This window comes from Ranitomeya imitator, chromosome 2 (genome assembly GCF_032444005.1).
Source record: "Ranitomeya imitator isolate aRanImi1 chromosome 2, aRanImi1.pri, whole genome shotgun sequence".
Classification (NCBI taxonomy): domain Eukaryota; kingdom Metazoa; phylum Chordata; class Amphibia; order Anura; family Dendrobatidae; genus Ranitomeya; species Ranitomeya imitator.
In genome coordinates this window covers 741,414,840-741,438,682 of record NC_091283.1, presented here as the reverse complement: position 1 = coordinate 741,438,682, position 23,843 = coordinate 741,414,840, and the positions used below count along the sequence as shown (strand labels likewise).

The following is a 23,843-nucleotide window of genomic DNA, read 5'->3' as shown; positions in this document are numbered from 1 at the left end:
TTTTTTTTTTTTTTACTTTTTACTGCTATTGTTAGCACCTTTAGGGGACTTGAAGATGCGATCTTCTGATTGCTTGGGCTATATACAGTGATGCAACATCACGGTCTCCTTTGAAGGTCATCAGTTGATGCCCAGCTGTCATGACAACTCATCGGCGACCCGTGATCACGTCACGGACGGAGATAATGACGTGTACACACAATGGTGCAGGTTGAATGCCGCTGATAGAGATTGACAATGACATTTGACAAGTTAACAATCGCAGGTAGAGCAGTGCTGGGCTAGGTCCTGGCTGCAATACACAGCCATCAAATGACGGGTGAGGGGCAGGCTCACTGCGTGAGCCCGCTCCATACACTCGATTCCGACATGTCGTGAAGGGGCTAAGATGACAGCTGCCATGTTCTGGTAAATATGCATAACTGCTCTATAGCATCTATGCCTCTGCTTCAAGAGGAAAGTTAAAGCCTTGTTCTATGTCCAGCTGTAAAAAGGCCGCTCTCCTCTTCCGAAGCCAAAATTAAACACATAAGCAGGAAAGAGGTTTCCACTTTCTAGTCAAATCTCAAATCTGTCTGTATCTGTGCAAGCAGTGAATCTGTTCTGCCGCGTATCACTTGTGTGGCAAGACAGTCACCATGACGAGTCCTATAGTTGGCTGCCATCTACTTCTGCATATCGTATATAGTAATTATGGATAAAATAATACAAGAGATTCAGACATCATTAACGCTAGTCTCGTTTCTCCTTACAGTCCCAGCATGCCTGTTCAAACTACGTTTGCTCTGAAACGCCGGGGCATTTCAAAGAAAAACATTTTGGTTGCAATCATGCTGCCTGTAGTTTGGGCTGCATGAATCCAGTGACACATTCCCTTTAAGGGGGACTTAAACATGGCAATGACAGTGACTATTCTGATTGCTATGTGGATGGCGTATGTATAGCATTAGTTTCACATTTTACTAATTAATTCTACCTTTTAATCAGCTACTAAAAAGGAAATGCTATGGCAGCAATGCATTTGCATGAATTTCACATGTCAGATTAATTCAATGTATGCTTGAATTTCAATAGTAGAAAATGTTGGAAAACATTTGACAATGTCAGCTCTACAACACTTAGAATATGACGTATCATAAAGGAACAGACTTATATTAGTAACACAAATATACTGTAAGTATAGTATTAATCTAGCATATTTATCAATCAGCGTCAGTAAATACATACCACTTCCAGGCAGTCTACTATCTTGGAAAGCTTCTCCTCGGGTAAATCTTTTAACAATGAAACACTAGGAAAAAAAAAAAGAATTGTTAAAAAGCAGTTATATTTTTGGAACAAGCATTTCAAATCTTCTTTGACAGCGCTGTAATACATTTGCCACTTCTTGTCTCCGTTAATAAAGATTTTTCTCCTACTCTTTCCCAGTAATGGAAGTTGCCCACACTTCTTAATGACTTCCTCAGAGTCAGTGCTGAGTGTAAGAGAAGACATCACCTCGCTCCAGCACGTGACTTGTAATAGGCAACGACTCTGTGTCCCAGATACATAAAGATTATCCATCGCCTTCCCCTGTTCAGTGTCCTTTTTGGTACAGCCCCCTCAAATAGTCTGCAATGGGTTTAGAGAACTTATGTCTTTGCCTGCAGGGATCATTTAAGTAATCCACGTGTATTTCGATGAAAATTCCTTTAGACCTTAGATTTGCATTAGTGAACTAATAATGGAAGAACCTATGCTTCCTCAGAGCCAGGCATTATTTGCATTAAGATTGTGGTATGATTAATAAGTCATCTGACAGTTTACAGATAATGGCCTCGCAGTATGAAGTGCTGCAGCTTGCAGATAGGAATGGAAGTAAGCAGAAGATTCCATTAACAGTTGCACAGACAGCATTATAAGAAGATATAGCTAAGCTTCGTGGCGAAAACAAGAACCTACAGTCTATTTCTAGCTTCCGTAAGGGGAGATTAATTTATAAAGCAAAATATATATAATAACTTTTCAAAAAGTATTGATCCAATGTTTTCCTTTTTTTTCTACAGACTGTATACTGTATAGCCTTATCCTAAAAATGTGTTTTTATCTGTGCCTAGTTTTTAATATACTAGATGTCTGGGGTTGGCAAGAAAAATGAGAAGAATAAGATGAGATGTATTCAATAGAGATGAGCGAACCCGAAATTAAAAGTTCAGTGTTCATACCGGACGGTTAGTGTCTGGTGATAAACTTCGAACACTTGACTTTCACGGAAAGTCTGTTGCAATGCTCGGAGTTATGAGGGAAGAAAGAAATAGAGAAGAGAGAGAAGAGAAACTATTTTCTAGATCCAAAGTTGGGGTCCACAATGTTTTCAATGGGTTTGGGTTCTGATTCAAGTTTGGGCAGAGTTCTGGTACCCGAAACAAACTTTGGGATAAAGTTCTGGTCGGGTACTAGAACCTGAACTTCCACAGAGCCACTCATACCAAGTTACTAACTGGCTAAGTGATAGGAAACAGATGGTGGTTATTAATGAGACACACTGTCATTGGACCAAAAGTAACACTGGGGTACCATAGAGGTCAGTATTTGGACATGCTCTTTTTAACCCCTTAATGACCGCCAATACGTCTTTTTACTGACCTGAGATATAAGAGACTAGCATCCCCATACAGGTGACAATCTCCCCATACAGGTGACAATCCTGTAGCTGTCGGCTGTACACTATAGCTGACAACTTGCTGCATTAGCCACGATCACTGATGGCACAGTCCAAATCTGTTTAACCCCTTAGATGCTGCTGTCAATAGTGACTACATCATCTAAATGATTAACAAAATGTTGGGGCCTCCTCTTTATCCCCTTCAGCGTGCTGAGACCTTGATTGTGTGGCCCTGATGTTTGCCATGTCAATTTACAACCAAATAGAGGCCCTAGGCCTCTTTCACACGTCAGTGTCTCCAGTACGTGCGGTGACAGTTTTCACACGTACCAGAGACACTGACACACGTAGACCCATTCTGTGCACATATCTGTGTTTTTTCACGGACCGTGTGTTCGAGTGAGCCACACACCGACATGTCCGTTTTTGTGCAGCTGCATGGATCACACGGACCCAATCAAGTCATTGGATCCGTGTAAACACGTACTGCACATGGATGCCATCCGTGTGCCGCATCAGTACCACATGGACGGTCGCCGGGGAAGAAGTGCTGCAGTAAGCGCTTTTCCCCGGTGGTGGATGCTGAAGACGGCTCTCATTATTCGCCCCTGCTCTGCTGGCAATCGGCGCGAGCAGAGGAGAATGATGAGAATTATATTAAAGTCAGAACGATGACAGCAGGTAGGGGCTTTTGGGACTTTTACTCCCATCATCTGACACCTGCTGCCACTAATAACAGTGACAGCAGGAGCGGATGACCGGGGTATTCCTAAGCTGCTGCCTGCGATATAACAAAATAAATAAATGGAAAAAACGGCATGGGTTCCCCCCTATTTTCTTTTACCAACCAGGCAAAACTCACAGCTGGGGGCTGCAACCCTCAGTTGTCAGCTTCAGCAAGGTTGGTTATCAATAACAGAGGTGTCCCTACACTGTTTTTTAAGTATTTAAATAAAAATTAAAAAAAAAGGCATGGGGGTCCCCCATTTTTGACAACCAGCCTTGCTAAAGCTCACAGCTGGGGTCAGCTCTTCTCAGGCTGATAAGGGGCCATTGATTTAGCTCTCCCAAGCCTAAAAACAGCACCCCACTGCTGCCCAGAAAAGGCGCATCTATTAGATGGCCTTTGCCCGGCTCTTCCCACTTGCCAGATAGTGGTGGAAAGTGGGATTAATATTTGTGGGGTTGATGGCACCTTTGAATTGTCAGGTGACATCAAGCCCACGGCTTAGTAATGGAGAGGTGTCTGCAAGACACCTCTCCATTGCTAATCCTATAGTTATATGTTAAATAAAGACACAGCCAGAATACAATCCTTTGATTGAAAAAATGACAAAGACTCCTTTATTATTCTCAATTAAACCATACTTACGACATTGCCTAATTCCACCGAAGCCCTCGATCTCCTGTAATAAAAATAAAATAAAACATCCATGTCTGGGGAATAATTAGTTTTCATCCTGGATGGTGCCAAGATGCGACTGTCCAAGCTCAGAACCACTGGGGAATGAGATGCTGCAAGCGCACCCTCAGTGACGTCACTGAGGCTGCGTTCCCAGCCGGCCTGAACTGCGATGACTTCAGGACCATGGGAAAATGCCAGTGATGTGGTCACCGCAGTTCAAGGTCAGTGTCTTCACAGCAGATAATCGAGAAAAATGGTGCAAAATGTTATTTTTCTATGGCATGACTATCTGGATAAAACAAATTTAAAAAATTGCACATTTTTTAACATTTTTGTCACATTTCTGATATTTTTTGTAAATAAGCACAAAACATATAGACCTAAATTTACCATTATAAATTATAATGTTCGTCGAAAAAACAATCTTAAGATCACTGGAATTTGTTGAAGCATTCCAGACATGCAGAGTATAATTTTATTATTTGCAGAAGATACTAAACTTTGCAAGGTAATCAACAAAGAGGAGGATAATTTAATAATGCAGAGGGATTTATGTTAGACGCAGAATTGGGCTGAGAAAAGTCAGTAGATAAATGTAAGGTCATGCACTTGGGCTGAGGATAAAAACGTACAACTATGTACTAAATGGTAAAATACAGTAAAACTGTTACTGAAAAATACTTAAATGTATAGATGGATGAAAAATTCAACTTTGAGACCAGTGTCAGGCAGCTGCTGCCAAGGCAACTCAAATCATAGGATTCATTAACGAAGACATAGATGTTCATGACAAGAACATAATTTTGCCTCAATACTGATCTTACTAGTGCAGCCACAATAAGAATAATTTGTGATTTTATGTCGACCAAGGTTATTAAGGTCTGCAATATCAAAAAAACAAGTTATCAAACCTAGGGTTATTCAGTTTGGAAAAAAGAAGAATTATGGTGATCTTATTACAATGTACAAATATATGTAGAGACTGTATAGAGATCTTTCTAATGATCTTTACACACCTAGACCGGCAATGATGACAAGGGGGCATGCTTTTAGATGATATGTTACCGTGCAGGCGCCGCCGGTGCCATCTTGATGGAGCTTAATTTTCTTTTTTCTCTAGTAAATTGGCACAGGTGGCAACTGTGCTGTAGCTTCTATCAGAACGCGATAGATGCTACTGTGCAGGCGTGGCCGTCGGAGCTATTTTGATTAAGGTATTTAAAAAAAAAACTATATGTTTAAGTAAATAAAAAACAGGCATATATCCATCGTATCATGCTACAGCGCAAGCGCCGCCACCAGCACCTGCTTGATGAATGTGAATTTTTTTTGAAAACCATATTATATGCTGTATGTAAAATAGGGGGCAGGTCACTGAGGGATCATAAGCCCATAAAGATGAATATCTAATCAGAGCACCACATGAAGACCCCCCACAGGCCACCCTGGAGTATGAGCATATCAATACACCGGCGCTGACCTGATAGTGTGTGTAGGTTAATGAGCAAAATCCTGCTGACAGTTTCCCTTTAAGGCAGGTATACAGTTTAAGGAGTCTTTTACAGACTATTATTTGTCTCGTGTTTTTTCTTTGTGTATTTGCTTTTTATGTAGGGGACACAGCTTACTGTTATTTTAGAACACAAAAAATGCAAAGTTTGTATAACAAAATTGTATTAAATTACCTGCGGAGAAAGCTGAAATATTCCTGATGCTGAGCCTGTGCTGAACTCATCATAATGTTCTGGAAAACCTGCCTATCCAAGACCCAAATCTTGGCATCTGTTACAGCTGCAAAAATATGCAACATATTGGTTAAAGTATTATTCTAAGTCACCAATGCAATATTTAACAAAATGTTTCTTGAAGAGTTGTCCCCCTGGGCAGTGCACGCTATGCTCCCACCTTACCTAGACAAGTTTTAATTAGAACTACGCCTTGATCTTATCTTTTTCCAAGTTCATCTGAGGCCGGGGTAGCCACAGAAAGAGGTGAGTAACCTGAGTTAGGGACCATCCATATGAGGTCACTTTTTGGTTGGCAGATGGCTTATACATTGTTTGATCAACAGATGTTAACAAAGTTCCTCACATTATTTTTTAGAAGTAGAAAATCTGGAGAGCAAATGAAGTCCAAATAGGGTCTTAAGTGGTTAAAAACATGGGGTGCACTGGGGAGAGGAACGCTCACCTTGTTTAGTTGCAACTAAGCAACATGTAATAAGCATGGATCAGCTGCTGCAGGACATGGGTCCAAAGACCAAGGATAATGGTGAAACCAGGTGTATGTGTCCAAATCTGCGTTGCTGATGAAGATGAATGGCAGACGATATTCTTTAAAGCTTTATTTCAAACAGGTTAATAGTCAATGCGTTTTGAGGTCATGCAGGACGTCTTCCTCAGGACAAAACCTTACAAGTTTTGTAAAGTTTTTTGGAAGGTTTGAAGAAGAGGTCCTGCATGACCTCGAAACGCGTTGACTATTAACCTGTTTGAAATAAAGTTTTGAAGAGTACCGTCCCCATCCATCTTTATCAGCAGCGCAGATTTGGACACATACACTCGGTTTCATCATTTTATTTTTTATTTTAAATGTGTAGCAATAGTGGAATTCAGGTATTCATTAATTGAAGCACTCTGACATATAGTCACACTTGCAAATGCAATGTTATAAACTTGCTCGAGTCTCTCCTATCAATACCCAGCACTGCCGCCGGCACTCGGGACCGAGCACTGGTCACCTAGTGTTCGAGAATTTTATTGTTCGAAACGCGTATGGTTCTTCTTATACATCACCCCTATTTTATATTTGCAATGTTGTCTGAGACGTCCTAATTGATGTACCATTTTAGAAAGAATTCTTCCAAATAAAATGGATTGAAAGATTTTGATCAACACCTTGGTGTTTGAGCTGGATCTATTTTCACACTATCCAGTTCATCAGACATACGGTACCTATCATCTGTGGTCGCTGAAAAGGAGCCCTGCTGACATGAGAGTCTCTTTTGATTAGCTGGCCTGGCAGGACGCTCATGTGATGTTGCACCAGACTGGCTAATCAGAAGAAGAGCTACAGATGTCATCAGGTACAGAGGCGGTTCTCAGGGCTCCTATTCAGTAACCACAAATGACCGACATGTCTGATGAATGAGGTTATGAGAAATGATTTACACTAACCCTAACCTTAAATTCCCATATTGCCATAGGTATCCATAAAAGAATAATTTTGAATTTCACTATCATTCAGATAGGTGTGAATATTCCTCTAACCTATGGAAGTTGCAAAAATAATATAAAAGCTTCTGTGGATCATTTTTTACTCTGCGTTTTACTGGTGAAACACATTACATAAAATCCATGTTTTGTTGCTCAGTGAAGGTTAATTAAAATCAAATAAGACACGATGAACAATGTTATGGGGATTACAACTTAATGAAAAACTAAAAGGATGCGATGACATAGATATTCCTGATGTATTGCTTATTGTCTTTTTTATGTGGAGTATGATTGTGGTTAGCCGTGGTAATGACTCATACCTTTCACAGTGGCTGTTCTCTTGCAGTTATAGAGAATTGCTAATTCCCCAAAAGCAGTCCCAGGATGCATCTGCCCAAGCAGCCGACTGTTCTGTATAACATCAAGCAGGCCCTCTGAAAGAATCAAATAATCACATTAACCGGCAAATATTTTTCGACCACTGTGTAGTTTTAGCTAGAGGCTACAAACATATAAATATGGGAGCGCACAAAGAGGAAACACTGAGCACCAGAGATCAGGCAGAGCAAGTAGATCATGCATAATGTCTAGCAGAAAACGTTATATAGAAAACAATGGTAACCGAGCCCCAAATTAATAAGAATTCTGCATTCTCACAAAATGTAGCAATAAGAAAACTAAGTAATTACATTTTCCTAAAAAGCTTCACTTGTCTATGTCCATTAATTCAAACAGTATAGATGCTTTGTCTTAATATTGAATCAATCATAAAGAGCAACAATAAGATATATTATTCGATATAAGAAATGGCAACATTTTTAGATGTTTTGTCTCTTAAGTTAGGGCTCATTCACATGTCCGTGTTTAAACATGTACATGAAAAAAGTGATACCACTGTCATCCATGTTTTTCATCAGTGTGTTATGAGTGTGTGCTCTATGTGTCCATTGTTACCATCAGTGTGTCATCAGTGTTTGGTCCGTGTCCATTTTTACCATCAGTGTGTCATCAGTGTTCGGTCCATGTGTTTGGTTTTACCATCAGTGTGTCATCAGCGTTTGGTCCTTGTGTCCATTTTTACCATCAGTGTGTCATCAGTGTTTCGTACATGTGTCCATTTTTACCATCAGTGTGTCATCAGTGTTTGGTCCTTGTGTCCAATTTTCCCATCAGTGTGTCATCAGTGTTTGGTCCTTGTGTCCATTTTTACCATCAGTGCGTCATCAGTGTTTGGTCCGTGTCCATTTTTACCATCAGTGTGTCATCAGTGTTTGGTCCATGTGTTTGGTTTTACCATCAGTGTGTTATCAGTGTTTGGTCAGTGTGTCCATTTTTACCATCAGTGTGTCATCAGTGTTTGGTCCATGTGTCAATTTTTACCATCAGTGTGTCATCAGTGTTTGGTCCATGTGTCAATTTTTACCATCAGTGTGTCATCAGTGTTTGGTCCTTGTGTCCATTTTTACCATCAGTGCGTCATCAGTGTTTGGTCCGTGTCCATTTTTACCATCAGTGTGTCATCAGTGTTTGGTCCTTGTGTCCAATTTTACCATCAGTGTGTCATCAGTGTTTGGTCCTTGTGTCCATTTTTACCATCAGTGTGTCATCAGTGTTTGGTCTATGTGTCAATTTTTACCATCAGTGTGTTATCAGTGTTTGGTCAGTGTGTCAATTTTTACCATCAGTGTGTCATCAGTGTTTGGTCCATGTGTCAATTTTTACCATCAGTGTGTCATCAGTGTTTGGTCCAAGTGTCTGTTTTACCATCAGTGTGTCATCAGTGTTTAGTCAGTGTCCATTTTTACCATCAGTGTGTCATCAGTGTTTGGTCCATGTGTCCATTTTTACCATCAGTGTGTCATCAGTGTTTGGTCCGTGTGTCCTGTTATGATCTGGTGGTTTAGGAGCAACATGGAACGAGCTCTGAAGGAAGTGGTATCTGTACTGACCGCAGTCCCTAAGCTCAACACAACACTAGAAGTAGCCGTGGAATGCTCCTAACTCTCCCTAGGCATCTCGTCACAGCCTAAGAGCTAACTACCCCTAAAGATAGAAGCAGGAAAATTATGTTGCCTCAGAGAAAATCCCCAAAGGATAGATAGCCCCCCACAAATAATGACTGTGAGTGGAGAGGGAAAAGACATACACAGAATGAAACCAGGATGAGCACAGGAGGCCAGTCTAGCTAGATAGATAGGACAGGATGGAATACTGTGCGGTCAGTATAAAACACTACAAAAATCCACGCAGAGATTACAAAAATCTCCACACCTGACTAAAGGTGTGGAGGGTAAATCTGCTTCCCAGAGCTTCCAGCAGCACAGAGATAATTCATACTGATAAGCTGGACAAACATAGAAAGCACAGAACGGATAAGTCCACAATCTGTGGACAAAAAAGAGCAAGCAAGAACTTAGCTTTGCTGAACTGGTCAGGATAACAGGGAAATCCAAAGAGATGTGAATCCAACCAGGAACCATTTACAAGTGGCACTGGCTGAAGAAAAGAGCCAGGCATAAATAGCCGAGCAGAAAAGACAATCAGTAGAAGCAGCTGCTGACAGCTAAATCCAAGGAGCAGCCATACCACTTGAAACCACAAGAGGGAGCCCAAGAGCAGAACTCACAAAAGTGCCACTTACAACCACCGGAGGGAGCCCAAGAGCGGAATTCACAACAGTACCCCCCCTTGAGGAGGGGTCACCGAACCTGTTATGTAGGCAATCCAGTGACACAGTGTGCCAGCAATCAGAGCACATACAGTGATCTGACAATAACCCAAAAACAATAGAACGAGCTCTGAGACGTGGAATCTCTGTAGACCGCAATACCTGAACCTATCCTAAACACAACTAAAGGCAGCTGTGGATTGCGCCTGACACTACCTATGCAACTCGGCACAGCCTGAGGAGCTGACAAGCCTGAAGATAGAAAAACAAGCCAGACTTGCCTCAGAGAAATACCCCAAAGGAAAAGGCAGCCCCCCACATATAATGACTGTTAGCAAGATGAAAAGACAAACGTAGGGATGAAATAGATTCAGCAAAGTGAGGCCCGATATTCTAGATAGAGCGAGGATAGCAAAGAGAACTTTGCAATCTACAAAAAACCCTAAAGCAAAAAAACCACGCAAAGGGGGCAAAAAGACCCACAGTGCCGAACTAACGGCACGGCGGTACACCCTTTGCGTCTCAGAGCTTCCAGCAAAACGAATTGACAAGCTGGACAGAAAAAGTAGCAACAAAAGCAAAGAAGCACTTATCTAAGCAGAGCAGCAGGCCACAGGAAAGATCCAGAAGCTCAGATCCAACACTGGAACATAGACGAGGAGCAAGGAAGACAGAATCAGGTGGAGTTAAATAACAAAGCAGCCAACGAGCTCACCAGAACACCTGAGGGAGGAAGCTCAGAAGCTGCAGTACCACTTGTCACCACAGGAGTGAATTCAGCCACAGAATTCACAACAGTACGCCCCCCTTGAGGAGGGGTCACCGAACCCTCACCAGAGCCCCCAGGCCGACCAGGATGAGCCACATGAAAGGCACGAACAAGATCTGGAGCATGGACATCAGAGGCAAAAAACCAGGAATTATCTTCCTGAGCATAACCCTTCCATTTAACCAGATACAGGAGTTTCCGTCTAGAAACACGAGAATCCAAAATTTTCTCCACAATATACTCCAATTCCCCCTCCACCAAAACCGGGGCAGGAGGCTCAACAGATGGAACCATAGGTGCCACGTATCTCCGCAACAAAGACCTATGGAATACATTATGTATGGAAAAGGAGTCTGGGAGGGTCAGACGAAAAGACACAGGATTGAGAATCTCAGAAATCCTATACGGACCAATAAAACGAGGTTTAAATTTAGGAGAGGAAACCTTCATAGGAATATGACGAGAAGATAACCAAACCAGATCCCCAACACGAAGTCGGGGACCCACACGGTGTCTGCGATTAGCGAAAAGGTGAGCCTTCTCCTGGGACAAGGTCAAATTGTCCACTACCTGAGTCCAGATCTGCTGCAACCTGTCCACCACAGAATCCACACCAGGACAGTCCGAAGACTCAACCTGTCCTGAAGAGAAACGAGGATGGAACCCAGAATTGCAGAAAAATGGAGAGACCAAGGTAGCTGAGCTGGCCCGATTATTAAGGGCGAACTCAGCCAACGGCAAAAAGGACACCCAATCATCCTGGTCTGCAGAAACAAAACATCTCAGATATGTTTCCAAGGTCTGATTGGTTCGTTCGGTCTGGCCATTAGTCTGAGGATGGAAAGCCGAGGAAAAAGATAGGTCAATGCCCATCCTACCACAAAAGGCTCGCCAAAACCTTGAAACAAACTGGGAACCTCTGTCAGAAACAATATTCTCAGGAATGCCATGCAAACGAACCACATGCTGGAAGAACAAAGGCACCAAATCAGAGGAGGAAGGCAATTTAACCAAGGGCACCAGATGGACCATTTTAGAAAAGCGATCACAGACCACCCAAATGACTGACATCTTTTGAGAAACGGGAAGGTCAGAAATGAAATCCATCGAAATATGTGTCCAAGGCCTCTTTGGGACCGGCAAGGGCAAAAGCAACCCACTGGCACGTGAACAGCAGGGCTTAGCCCTAGCACAAATCCCACAGGACTGCACAAAAGTACGTACATCCCGTGACAGAGATGGCCACCAGAAGGATCTAGCCACTAACTCTCTGGTACCAAAGATTCCAGGATGACCAGCCAACACCGAACAATGAAGTTCAGAGATAACTTTACTAGTCCACCTATCAGGGACGAACAGTTTCTCCGCCGGACAACGATCAGGTTTATTCGCCTGAAATTTTTGCAACACTCGCCGCAAATCAGGGGAGATGGCAGACACAATGACTACTTCCTTGAGGATACTCGCCGGCTCAGATGAACCCGGAGAGTCGGGCACAAAACTCCTAGACAGAGCATCCGCCTTCACATTTTTAGAGCCCGGAAGGTACGAAATCACAAAATCGAAGCGGGCAAAAAACAACAACCAACGGGCCTGTCTAGGATTCAAGCGCTTGGCAGACTCGAGATAAGTAAGGTTCTTATGATCAGTCAATACCACCACGCGATGCTTAGCTCCTTCAAGCCAATGACGCCATTCCTCGAATGCCCACTTCATGGCCAGCAACTCTCGGTTGCCCACATCATAATTACGCTCAGCAGCCGAAAACTTCCTGGAAAAGAAAGCACATGGTTTCAACACTGAGCAACCAGAACCTCTCTGTGACAAAACCGCCCCTGCTCCAATCTCAGAAGCATCAACCTCGACCTGGAACGGAAGAGAAACATCAGGTTGACACAACACAGGGGCAGAACAAAAACGACGCTTCAACTCCTGAAAAGCTTCCACAGCAGCAGAAGACCAATTAACCAAATCAGAACCCTTCTTGGTCAAATCGGTCAATGGTTTGGCAATGCTAGAAAAATTACAGATGAAGGGACGATAAAAATTAGCAAAGCCCAGGAATTTTTGCAGACTTTTCAGAGATGTCGGCTGAGTCCAATCCTGGATGGCTTGGACCTTAACCGGATCCATCTCGATAGTAGAAGGGGAAAAGATGAACCCCAAAAATGAAACTTTCTGCACACCGAAGAGACACTTTGATCCCTTCACAAACAAAGAATTAGCACGCAGGACCTGGAAAACCATTCTGACCTGCTTCACATGAGAGTCCCAATCACCTGAGAAGATCAAAATGTCATCCAAGTAAACAATCAGGAATTTATCCAGATACTCACGGAAGATGTCATGCATAAAAGACTGAAACACAGATGGAGCATTGGCAAGTCCGAACGGCATCACTAGATACTCAAAATGACCCTCGGGCGTATTAAATGCAGTTTTCCATTCATCTCCTTGCCTGATTCTCACCAGATTATACGCACCACGAAGATCTATCTTAGTGAACCAACTAGCCCCCTTAATCCGAGCAAACAAGTCAGATAACAATGGCAAGGGATACTGAAATTTAACAGTGATCTTATTAAGAAGGCGGTAATCAATACATGGTCTCAGCGAACCATCCTTCTTGGCTACAAAAAAGAACCCTGCTCCCAGTGGTGATGACGATGGGCGAATGTGTCCCTTCTCCAGGGATTCCTTCACATAACTGCGCATAGCGGCGTGTTCAGGCACGGATAAATTAAATAATCGACCTTTAGGGAATTTACTACCAGGAATCAAATTGATAGCACAATCACAATCCCTATGCGGAGGTAGGGCATCGGACTTGGGCTCTTCAAATACATCCTGATAATCAGACAAGAACTCTGGGACCTCAGAAGGAGTGGATGACGAAATAGACAAAAATGGAACATCACCATGTACCCCCTGACAACCCCAGCTGGATACCGACATAGAGTTCCAATCCAATACTGGATTATGGGTTTGCAGCCATGGCAACCCCAACACGACCACATCATGCAGATTATGTAGCACCAGAAAGCGAATAACTTCCTGATGTGCAGGAGTCATGCACATGGTCAGCTGGGTCCAGTACTGAGGTTTATTCTTGGCCAAAGGTGTAGCATCAATTCCTCTCAACGGAATAGGACACCGCAAAGGCTCCAAGAAAAACCCACAATTTTTAGCATAATCCAAATCCATCAGATTCAGGGCAGCGCCTGAATCCACAAACGCCATGACAGAATACGATGACAAAGAGCATATCAAGGTAATGGACAGAAGGAATTTGGATTGTACAGTACCAATGACGGCAGACCTATCGAACCGCTTAGTGCGCTTAGGACAATCAGAAATAGCATGAGTGGAATCACCACAGTAGAAACACAGACCATTCAGACGTCTGTGTTCTTGCCGTTCAACTCTGGTCATAGTCCTATCGCACTGCATAGGCTCAGGTTTAATCTTAGACAATACCGCCAAATGGTGCACAGATTTACGCTCACGCAAGCGTCGACCGATCTGAATGGCCAAAGACATAGACTCATTCAAACCAGCAGGCATAAGAAAACCCACCATGACATCCTTAAGAGCCTCAGAGAGACCCTTTCTGAACAAAGCTGCCAGCGCAGATTCATTCCACAGAATGAGTACTGACCACTTCCTAAATTTCTGACAATATACTTCTATATCATCCTGACCCTGGCACAAAGCCAGCAAATTTTTCTCAGCCTGATCCACTGAATTAGGCTCATCGTAATGTAATCCGAGCGCCAGAAAAAACGCATTGACATTACTCAATGCAGGGTCTCCTGGCGCAAGAGAAAATGCCCAGTCCTTGGGGTCGCCGCGCAAAAAAGAAATAATAATCAAAACCTGTTGAATAGGATTACCAGAAGAATGAGGTTTCAAGGCCAGAAATAGCTTACAATTATTTTTGAAATTAAGAAACTTAGTTCTATCACCAAAAAACAAATCAGGAATAGGAATTCTTGGTTCTAACATAGATTTCTGATCAACAGTATCTTGAATCCTTTGTACATTTGTAACAAGATTATCCATTGAAGAGCACAGACCCTGAATATCCATGTCCACCCCTGTGTCCTGAAACACCCAAATGTCTAGGGGAAAAAAAAGACTGAACACAGAGCTGAGAAAAAAAAATGATGTCAGAACTTCTTTTTTCCCTCTATTGAGAATCATTAGGTTTGGCTCCTTGTACTGTTATGTAGGCAATCCAGTGACACAGTGTGCCAGCAATCAGAGCACATACAGTGATCTGACAATAACCCAAAAACAATAGAACGAGCTCTGAGACGTGGAATCTCTGTAGACCGCAATACCTGAACCTATCCTAAACACAACTAAAGGCAGCTGTGGATTGCGCCTGACACTACCTATGCAACTCGGCACAGCCTGAGGAGCTGACTAGCCTGAAGATAGAAAAACAAGCCTGACTTGCCTCAGAGAAATACCCCAAAGGAAAAGGCAGCCCCCCACATATAATGACTGTTAGCAAGATGAAAAGACAAACGTAGGGATGAAATAGATTCAGCAAAGTGAGGCCCGATATTCTAGATAGAGCGAGGATAGCAAAGAGAACTTTGCAGTCTACAAAAAACCCTAAAGCAAAAAAACCACGCAAAGGGGGCAAAAAGACCCACAGTGCCGAACTAACGGCACGGCGGTACACCCTTTGCGTCTCAGAGCTTCCAGCAAAACGAATTGACAAGCTGGACAGAAAAAGTAGCAACAAAAGCAAAGAAGCACTTATCTAAGCAGAGCAGCAGGCCACAGGAAAGATCCAGAAGCTCAGATCCAACACTGGAACATAGACAAGGAGCAAGGAAGACAGAATCAGGCGGAGTTAAATAACAAAGCAGCCAACGAGCTCACCAGAACACCTGAGGGAGGAAGCTCAGAAGCTGCAGTACCACTTGTGACCACAGGAGTGAATTCAGCCACAGAATTCACAACACGAACCCTCACCAGAGCCCCCAGGCCGATCAGGATGAGCCAAGTGAAAAGCACGAACCAAATCGGTGGCATGGACATCGGAGGCAACAACCCAAGAATTATCCTCCTGGCCATAACCCTTCCACTTGACAAGATACTGAAGCCTCCGCCTCGAAAAACGAGAATCCAAAACCTTCTCAACCTAATATTCCAACTCTCCCTCAACCAACACCGGGGCAGCAGGGTCAACCGAGGGAACAACGGGCACCACATATCTCCGCAACAAAGATCTATGGAAAACATTATGAATGGCAAAAGAGGCTGGAAGAGCCAAACGAAAAGACAGCGGATTAATAATTTCAGAAATTTTATGAGGACCAATAAACCGAGGCTTAAACTTAGGGGAAGAAACCTTCATAGGAACATGACGAGAAGACAACCAAACCAAATCCCCCACACGAAGCCGGGGGCCAACACACCGATGGCGGTTAGCAAAACGTTGAGCCCTTTCCTGAGACAACGTCAAATTGTCCACCACATGAGTCCAAATCTGCTGCAGCCTGTCCACCACAGAATCAACACCAGGACAATCAGAAGGCACAACCTGCCCAGAAGAAAAACGAGGATGAAAACCAAAATTACAAAAAAAAGGTGAAACCAAAGTAGCCGAACTAGCCCGATTATTAAGGGCAAACTTGGCCAACGGCAAGAAAGACACCCAATCATCCTGATCAGCAGACACAAAGCAACTCAAATAGGTCTCCAAGGTCTGATTAGTTCGCTCAGTTTGGCCATTAGTCTGAGGATGAAACGCCGAAGAAAAAGACAAATCAATGCCCATCCTAACACAAAAGGCCCGCCAAAACCTAGAGACAAACTGAGAACCTCTGTCAGATACAATATTCTCCGGAATGCCATGCAAACGAACCACATGCTGAAAAAACAATGGAACCATATCTGAGGAGGAAGGCAACTTAGGCAAAGGTACCAGATGGACAATTTTAGAGAACCGGTCACAAACAACCCAGATAACAGACATCTTCCGGGAAACAGGAAGATCCGAAATAAAATCCATGGAAATATGCGTCCAGGGCCTCTCAGGGACCGGCAAAGGCAAAAGCAACCCACTAGCGCGGGAACAGCAAGGCTTGGCTCAGGCGCAAGTCCCACAGGACTGCACAAAAGCACGGACATTGCGCAACAAGGAAGGCCACCAAAAGGACCTAGCAACCAAATCTCTGGTACCAAAAATCCCAGGATGACCAGCCAACACTGAACAATGAACCTCAGAAATCACCTTACTTGTCAATCCATCAGGAACAAACAGCTTCCCCACAGGACAGCGGTCAGGCCTATCAGCCTGAAATTCCTGAAGCACCTGCCGCAAATCAGGGGAGATGGCAGAAAGAATCACCCCTTCCTTAAGAATGCCAACCGGCTCAAGGACTCCAGGAGAATCAGGCGAAAAACTCCCAGAGAGGGCATCAGCCTTAACATTCTCAGATCCCGGAAGATACGAGACCACAAAATCAAAACGGGAGAAAAACAGGGACCATCGAGCCTGTCTAGGATTCAGCCGCTTTGCCGACTCGGGGTAAATCAGATTCTTATGATCAGTCAGGAACACAACGCGGTGCTTAGCTCCCTCAAGCCAATGTAGCCACTCCTCAAATGCCCACTTCATAGCCAACAACTCCCGATTGCCGACATCATAATTGCGTTCCGCAGGCGAAAACTTTCTGGAAAAAAAAAGCACATGGTTTCATCAAAGAACCATCAGATTCCCTCTGAGACAAAACGGCCCCTGCCCCAATCTCAGAAGCGTCAACCTCAACCTGAAAAGGAAGAGAAACATCCGGCTGACGCAACACAGGGGCAGAAGTAAATCAGCATTTAAGCTCCTGAAAGGCCTCAACAGCCGCAGAGGACCAATTCGTCACATCAGCGCCTTTCTTCATCAAATCAGTAAGGGGCTTAACCACACTGGAAAAGTTGGCAAAGAAACGACGATAGAAATTAGCAAAGCCCAAAAATTTTTGAAGGCCCTTCACAGATGTGGGTTGAATACAGTCATGAATAGCTTGGACCTTAACAGGATCCATTTCTATAGACGAGGGAGAAAAAATAAAACCCAAAAAAGAGACCTTCTGAACTCCGAATAGGCACTTAGACCCCTTCACAAACAAAGAATTATCACGAAGGATCTGGAACACCATCCTGACCTGCTTCACATGAGACTCCCAATCATTGGAAAAAATCAAAATATCATCCAAATATACAACCATGAATTTATCAAGATAAAATATCATGCATGAAGGACTGGAACACAGATGGAGCATTAGAGAGCCCAAATGGCATCACAAGGTATTCAAAATGGCCTTCGGGCGTATTAAATGCAGTTTTCCATTCGTCACCCTGTTTAATACGAACAAGATTATATGCCCCTCGGAGGTCAATCTTAGTAAACCAACTAGCCCCCTTAATCTGAGCAAACAAATCAGTAAGCAAAGGCAAGGGGTATTGGAATTTGACCGTGATCTTATTTAGAAGACGATAATCTATACAGGGTCTCAAGGAGCCATCCTTCTTAGCAACAAAAAAGAAATCCGCTCCCAATGGTGATGAAGACGGCCGAATATGCCCTTTCTCCAAAGATTTCTTAACATAGCTCCGCATGGCGGCATGCTCTGGCACAGACAGATTGAAAAGTCGGCCTTTAGGGAATTTACAACCTGGAATCAAGTTAATAGCACAATCACAGTCCCTATGTGGAGGAAGGGAACTGGACTTGGGCTCATCAAATACATCCTGGAAATCCGACAAAAACTCAGGGACCTCAGAAGAGGGGGAAGAGGAAATTGACATCAAAGGAATGTCACTATGTACCCCTTGACAACCCCAACTAGTCACAAACATAGTTTTCCAATCCAGCACCGGATTATGTTCCTGTAACCATGGAAAACCCAGTACAACAACATCATGCAGGTTATGCAACAGCAGAAAACGGCAATTTTCCTGATGTGCAGGAGCCATGTACATGGTCATCTGCGTCCAGTACTGAGGTTTATCCTTGGCCAATGGAGTAGCATCAATGCCCCTCAAAGGAATAGGGCTCTGTAAAGGCTGCAAGGAAAAACCACAGCGCCTGGCGAGTTCTAAGTCCATTAGGTTCAGGGCAGCGCCTGAATCCACAAATGCCATGACAGAAAAGGACGACAATGAGCAAATCAGGGTCACAGATAAAAGCAATTTAGGCTGGACAGTACTAATGGTAACAGACCTAGCGACCCTCCTAGTACGTTTAGGGCAATCAGAAATAACATGAGCAGAATCACCACAGTAAAAACACAGCCTATTCTGACGTCTGAATTCCTGCCGTCCTGTTTTAGTCAAAATCCTATCACATTGCATAGATTCAGGACTCTGCTCAGAGGACACTGCCATATGGTGCACAGCTTTGCGCTTGCGCAAACGCCGATCAATCTGAATGGCTAGAGACATAGACTCGCTCAAACCAGTAGGCGTAGGGAAGCCCACCATAACATCTTTAAGGGCTTCAGAAAGACCCTTTCTGAAAATAGCAGCCAGAGCATCCTCATTCCATTTAGTAAGCACAGACCATTTCCTAAATTTCTGGCAGTATAATTCTGCCGCTTCCTGACCTTGACACAAGGTCAACAGGGTTTTTTCTGCATGATCCACAGAATTAGGTTCGTCATACAATAATCCGAGCGCTTGAAAAAATGCATCTACATTCAGCAATGCCGGATCCCCTGATTCAAGGGAGAATGCCCAGTCCTGAGGGTCACCACGCAGCAAGGATATGATGATTTTTACTTGCTGAATGGGATCGCCAGAATAACGGGGTTTCAAAGCAAAAAACAATTTGCAGTTATTTTTAAAGTTCAAAAACTTGGATCTGTCTCCAAAAAACAAATCAGGAGTAGGAATTTTAGGCTCCAAAGCCGGAGTCTGGACAACATAATCTTGGATACTCTGTACTCTTGCAGCAAGTTGATCCACACGAGAAAACAAACTCTGAACATCCATGCCAGAGCACAAATCCTGCACCACCCAAAGGTCAAGAGGAAAAAAAAAGACAGAAAGAGAGCACAGAAAAAAAAATGGCTCAGAATTTTTTCCTTCTTTTTGAGATGCATTTAATTCATTTATGGCCACTTGTACTGTTATGATCTGGTGGTTTAGTAGCAACATGGAACGAGCTCTGAAGGAAGTGGTGTCTGTACTGACCACAGTCCCTAAGCTCAACACAACACTAGAAGTAGCCGTGGAATGCTCCTAACTTTCCCTAGGCATCTCGTCACAGCCTAAGAGCTAACTACCCCTAAAGATAGAAGCAGGAAAACTATCTTGCCTCAGAAAAAATCCCCAAAGGATAGATTAGCCCCCAACAAATAATGACTGTGAGTGGAGAGGGAAAAGACATACACAGAATGAAACCAGGATGAGCACAGGAGGCCAGTCTAGCTAGATAGATAGGACAGGATGGAATACTGTGCGGTCAGTATAAAACACTACAAAAATCCACGCAGAGATTACAAAAATCTCCACACCTGACTAAAGGTGTGGAGGGTAAATCTGCTTCCCAGAGCTTCCAGCAGCACAGAGATAATTCATACTGATAAGCTGGACAAACATAGAAAGCACAGAACGGATAAGTCCACAATCTGTGGACAGAAAAGAGCAAGCAAGAACTTAGCTTTGCTGAACTGGTCAGGATAACAGGGAAATCCAAAGAGATGTGAATCCAACCAGGAACCATTTACAAGTGGCACTGGCTGAAGAAAAGAGCCAGGCATAAATAGCCGAGCAGAAAAGACAATCAGTAGAAGCAGCTGCTGACAGCTAAATCCAAGGAGCAGCCATACCACTTGAAACCACAAGAGGGAGCCCAAGAGCAGAACTCACAAAAGTGCCACTTACAACCACCGGAGGGAGTCCAAGAGCGGAATTCACAACAGTGTCCATTTTTACCATCAGTGTGTCATCAGTGTTTGGTCCGTGTGTTCATTTTTACCATCAGTGTGTCATCAGTTTTTGGTTTGTGTCTCCATTTTTACCATCAGTGTGTCATCAGTGTTTGGTCCATGTGTCTGTTTTACCATCAGTGTGTCATCAGTGTTTGGTCCACGTGTCTGTTTTACAATCAGTGTGTCATCAGTGTTTGGTCCGTGTCCATTTTTACCATCAGTGTGTCATCAGTGTTAGTCCATGTATCCAATTTTACCATCAGTGTGTCATCAGTGTTTGGTCCGTGTGTCATGGTAACATAGTAACATAGTAACATAGTTAGTAAGGCCGAAAAAAGACATTTGTCCATCCAGTTCAGCCTATATTCCATCATAATAAATCCCCAGATCTACGTCCTTCTACAGAACCTAATAATTGTATGATACAATATTGTTCTGCTCCAGGAAGACATCCAGGCCTCTCTTGAACCCCTCGACTGAGTTCGCCATCACCACCTCCTCAGGCAAGCAATTCCAGATTCTCACTGCCCTAACAGTAAAGAATCCTCTTCTATGTTGGTGGAAAAACCTTCTCTCCTCCAGACGAAAAGAATGCCCCCTTGTGCCCGTCACCTTCCTTGGTATGAACAGATCCTCAGCGAGATATTTGTATTGTCCCCTTATATACTTATACATGGTTATTAGATCTCCCCTCAGTAGTGTTGAGCGATACCGTCCGATACTTGAAAGTATCGGTATCGGATAGTATCGGCCGATACCCGAAAAATATCGGATATCGCCGATACCGATATCCGATACCAATACAAGTCAATGGGACATCAAGTATCGGAAGGTATTCTCATGGTTCCCAGGGTCTGAAGGAGAGGAAACTCTCCTTCAGGCCCTGGGATCCATAGGGATGTGTAAAATAAAGAATTAAAATAAAAAATATTGATATATTTACCTCTCCGGCGGCCCCTGAACTCAGCGCGGGTAACCGGCAGGCTTCTTTGTTCAAAATCAGCGCTTTTAGGACCTGAGAATCACGTCCCGGCTTCTGATTGGTCGCGGGCCGCCCATGTGACTGCCACGCAACCAATCACAAGCCGTGACGTCATTCGCAGGTCCTTAACGCGCTCATTTTTTAAAAATGAGCGCGGTAATGACTTTCAAAGACGTAGCGGCTTGTGATTGGTCGCGGCCACGCGACCAATCACAAGCCGCGACGTCACCGCAAGCTATTAACGCGCTCATTTTTAAAAATGAGCGCGTTAATGACTTTGATTGTGATTGTGATTGTGATTGGTCGCGGCCACGCCAGACTCTTTAAAGGGATTTTACCGTTTTTCATAAAATTGAACTCGCAGATTGTGCTTGTAAATAGAAGCAATTTTGCAATTTACTTCTGATTAAACTTTTCAGCCTATCTTGTGATATTAACACTTTTCTTTTGCTTACAGCTTATTGCCTCGGATATTGACCACCACTTTTAGACACTACTGAGTGCTTAAAACTTACACTTTCTTTTGTTCTTGTTAGCATTGTTTGGAATCTGGTCAGGATTAGGGTTGAGCGAAACAGATCGGCACTTTTCAAAAGTCGCCGACTTTTAGCAAAGTCAGGTTTCATGAAACCCGACCCGATCCCACTCTGGGATCGGGTCGGCAGTCGGCGATCTCCAATGAAAAGTCAGGTTTCGTTTTATATATATATATATATATATATATATATATATATATTAGTAGAAAAAAAGGAACAGCACGGCGCTTCACTTATCTGCGGGTGCAAAGCCTTCAGGTAGCCCGTCCAGCAGCCAACCTTAGTCCATAGGTTCAAGTAAAAAGCAGGCAGCACTCCATATTATCCTGGTTATCTGTGCAGAGTTTATTCAGACCCACATGTCTTCACAACGTTTCGGCTCGACTGAGCCTTTCTCAAGCCTTGAGAAAGGCTCAGTCGAGCCGAAACGTTGTGAAGACATGTGGGTCTGAATAAACTCTGCACAGATAACCAGGATAATATGGAGTGCTGCCTGCTTTTTACTTGAACCTATATATATATATATATATATATATATATATATATGTCATTCAGACACACATATATATATATTTATATTAACTTCAGCGCGATACAGCAGGAAAGCCGGTAATTCAATAACCGGCTTTTCATGTCTCCTGCCAAAACTCGACATGATATGAGACATGGTTTTCATACAGTAAACCATGTCATATCCCCCTTTTTTTTGCATATTCCACACTACTAATGTTAGTAGTGTGTATGTGCAAAATTTCAGTGCTCTAGCTCTTAAATTTAAGGGTTCAATCGCGGAAAAAATTGGCGTGGGCTCCCGCGCAATTTTCTCCGCCAGAGTAGTAAAGCCAGTGACTGAGGGCAGATATTAATAGCCTGGAGAGGGTCCACGGTTATTGGCCCCCCCTGGCTAAAAACACCTGCCCCCAGCCACCCAGAAAAGGCACATCTGGAAGATGCGCCTATTCTGGCACTTGGCCACTCTCTTCCCATTCCCGTGTAGTGGTGGGATATGGGGTAATGAAGGGTTAATGCCACCTTGCTATTGTAAGGTGACATTAAGCTTGGTTAATAATGGAGAGGAGTCAATAAGACACCTATCCATTATCAATCCAATAATATTAAAGGGTTAATACACACGCACATTAAGAATAAAGTATTTTAATGAAAGAAAGAAAGACACAGGGTCTTAATATCTTTATTGTACGCTCAATCCAACTGAAGACCCTCATTCAGCCCCCTGCTGGATGTCCTCATATGACCTCGAGCCTGGGAACTTTTCCCACGCTCCAGGGACATCCAGCAGGGGGCACATCACCGCAAATGAAGTTAACTACAGGTCATTGACCTACATTACCTTCATTCCCCGGGGTTTTACAGCCACGAGCAGCGCTGCATTAGCAGAGCTCCTGGCTGTAAAATATTTTAACCTCTTCAGATGGATTTACAACGTGGGACGTTACAGATCTACGGAAGGTATGTATATTGTTGGTTTATTGTTTTTTCCTGAGTGTGCTATATGTCTGTTCACAATATAATATTATATATTTATTGCTGCGATGACATGACTGCCCATAGGGTGTTAGGACTCTTTTGAAGTGATCGGACGTGTTCCATACCTAGACGCGCATTCCCCTTTGCTTCTGCCGGACTGGGTGGCTCTCGGCGTCTTATCGTGATTAG

At 43.4% G+C, this 23,843-nt stretch overlaps 1 protein-coding gene across 1 annotated transcript in view; it reads right to left on the bottom strand.

The window, feature by feature from the left end:
- LOC138665605 (cGMP-dependent protein kinase 2-like) overlaps positions 1–23,843 on the bottom strand; it is a 340,073-nt gene that overhangs the window by 180,698 nt on the left and 135,532 nt on the right. Inside the window, exons 4-6 of the mRNA XM_069753231.1 lie at positions 7,585–7,698; positions 5,735–5,840; positions 1,228–1,291 (exon numbers count right to left, since the gene is read on the bottom strand). Coding sequence (XP_069609332.1) covers positions 1,228–1,291; positions 5,735–5,840; positions 7,585–7,698 — 284 coding nt within the window. The remainder of the gene's footprint in view (positions 1–1,227; positions 1,292–5,734; positions 5,841–7,584; positions 7,699–23,843) is intronic.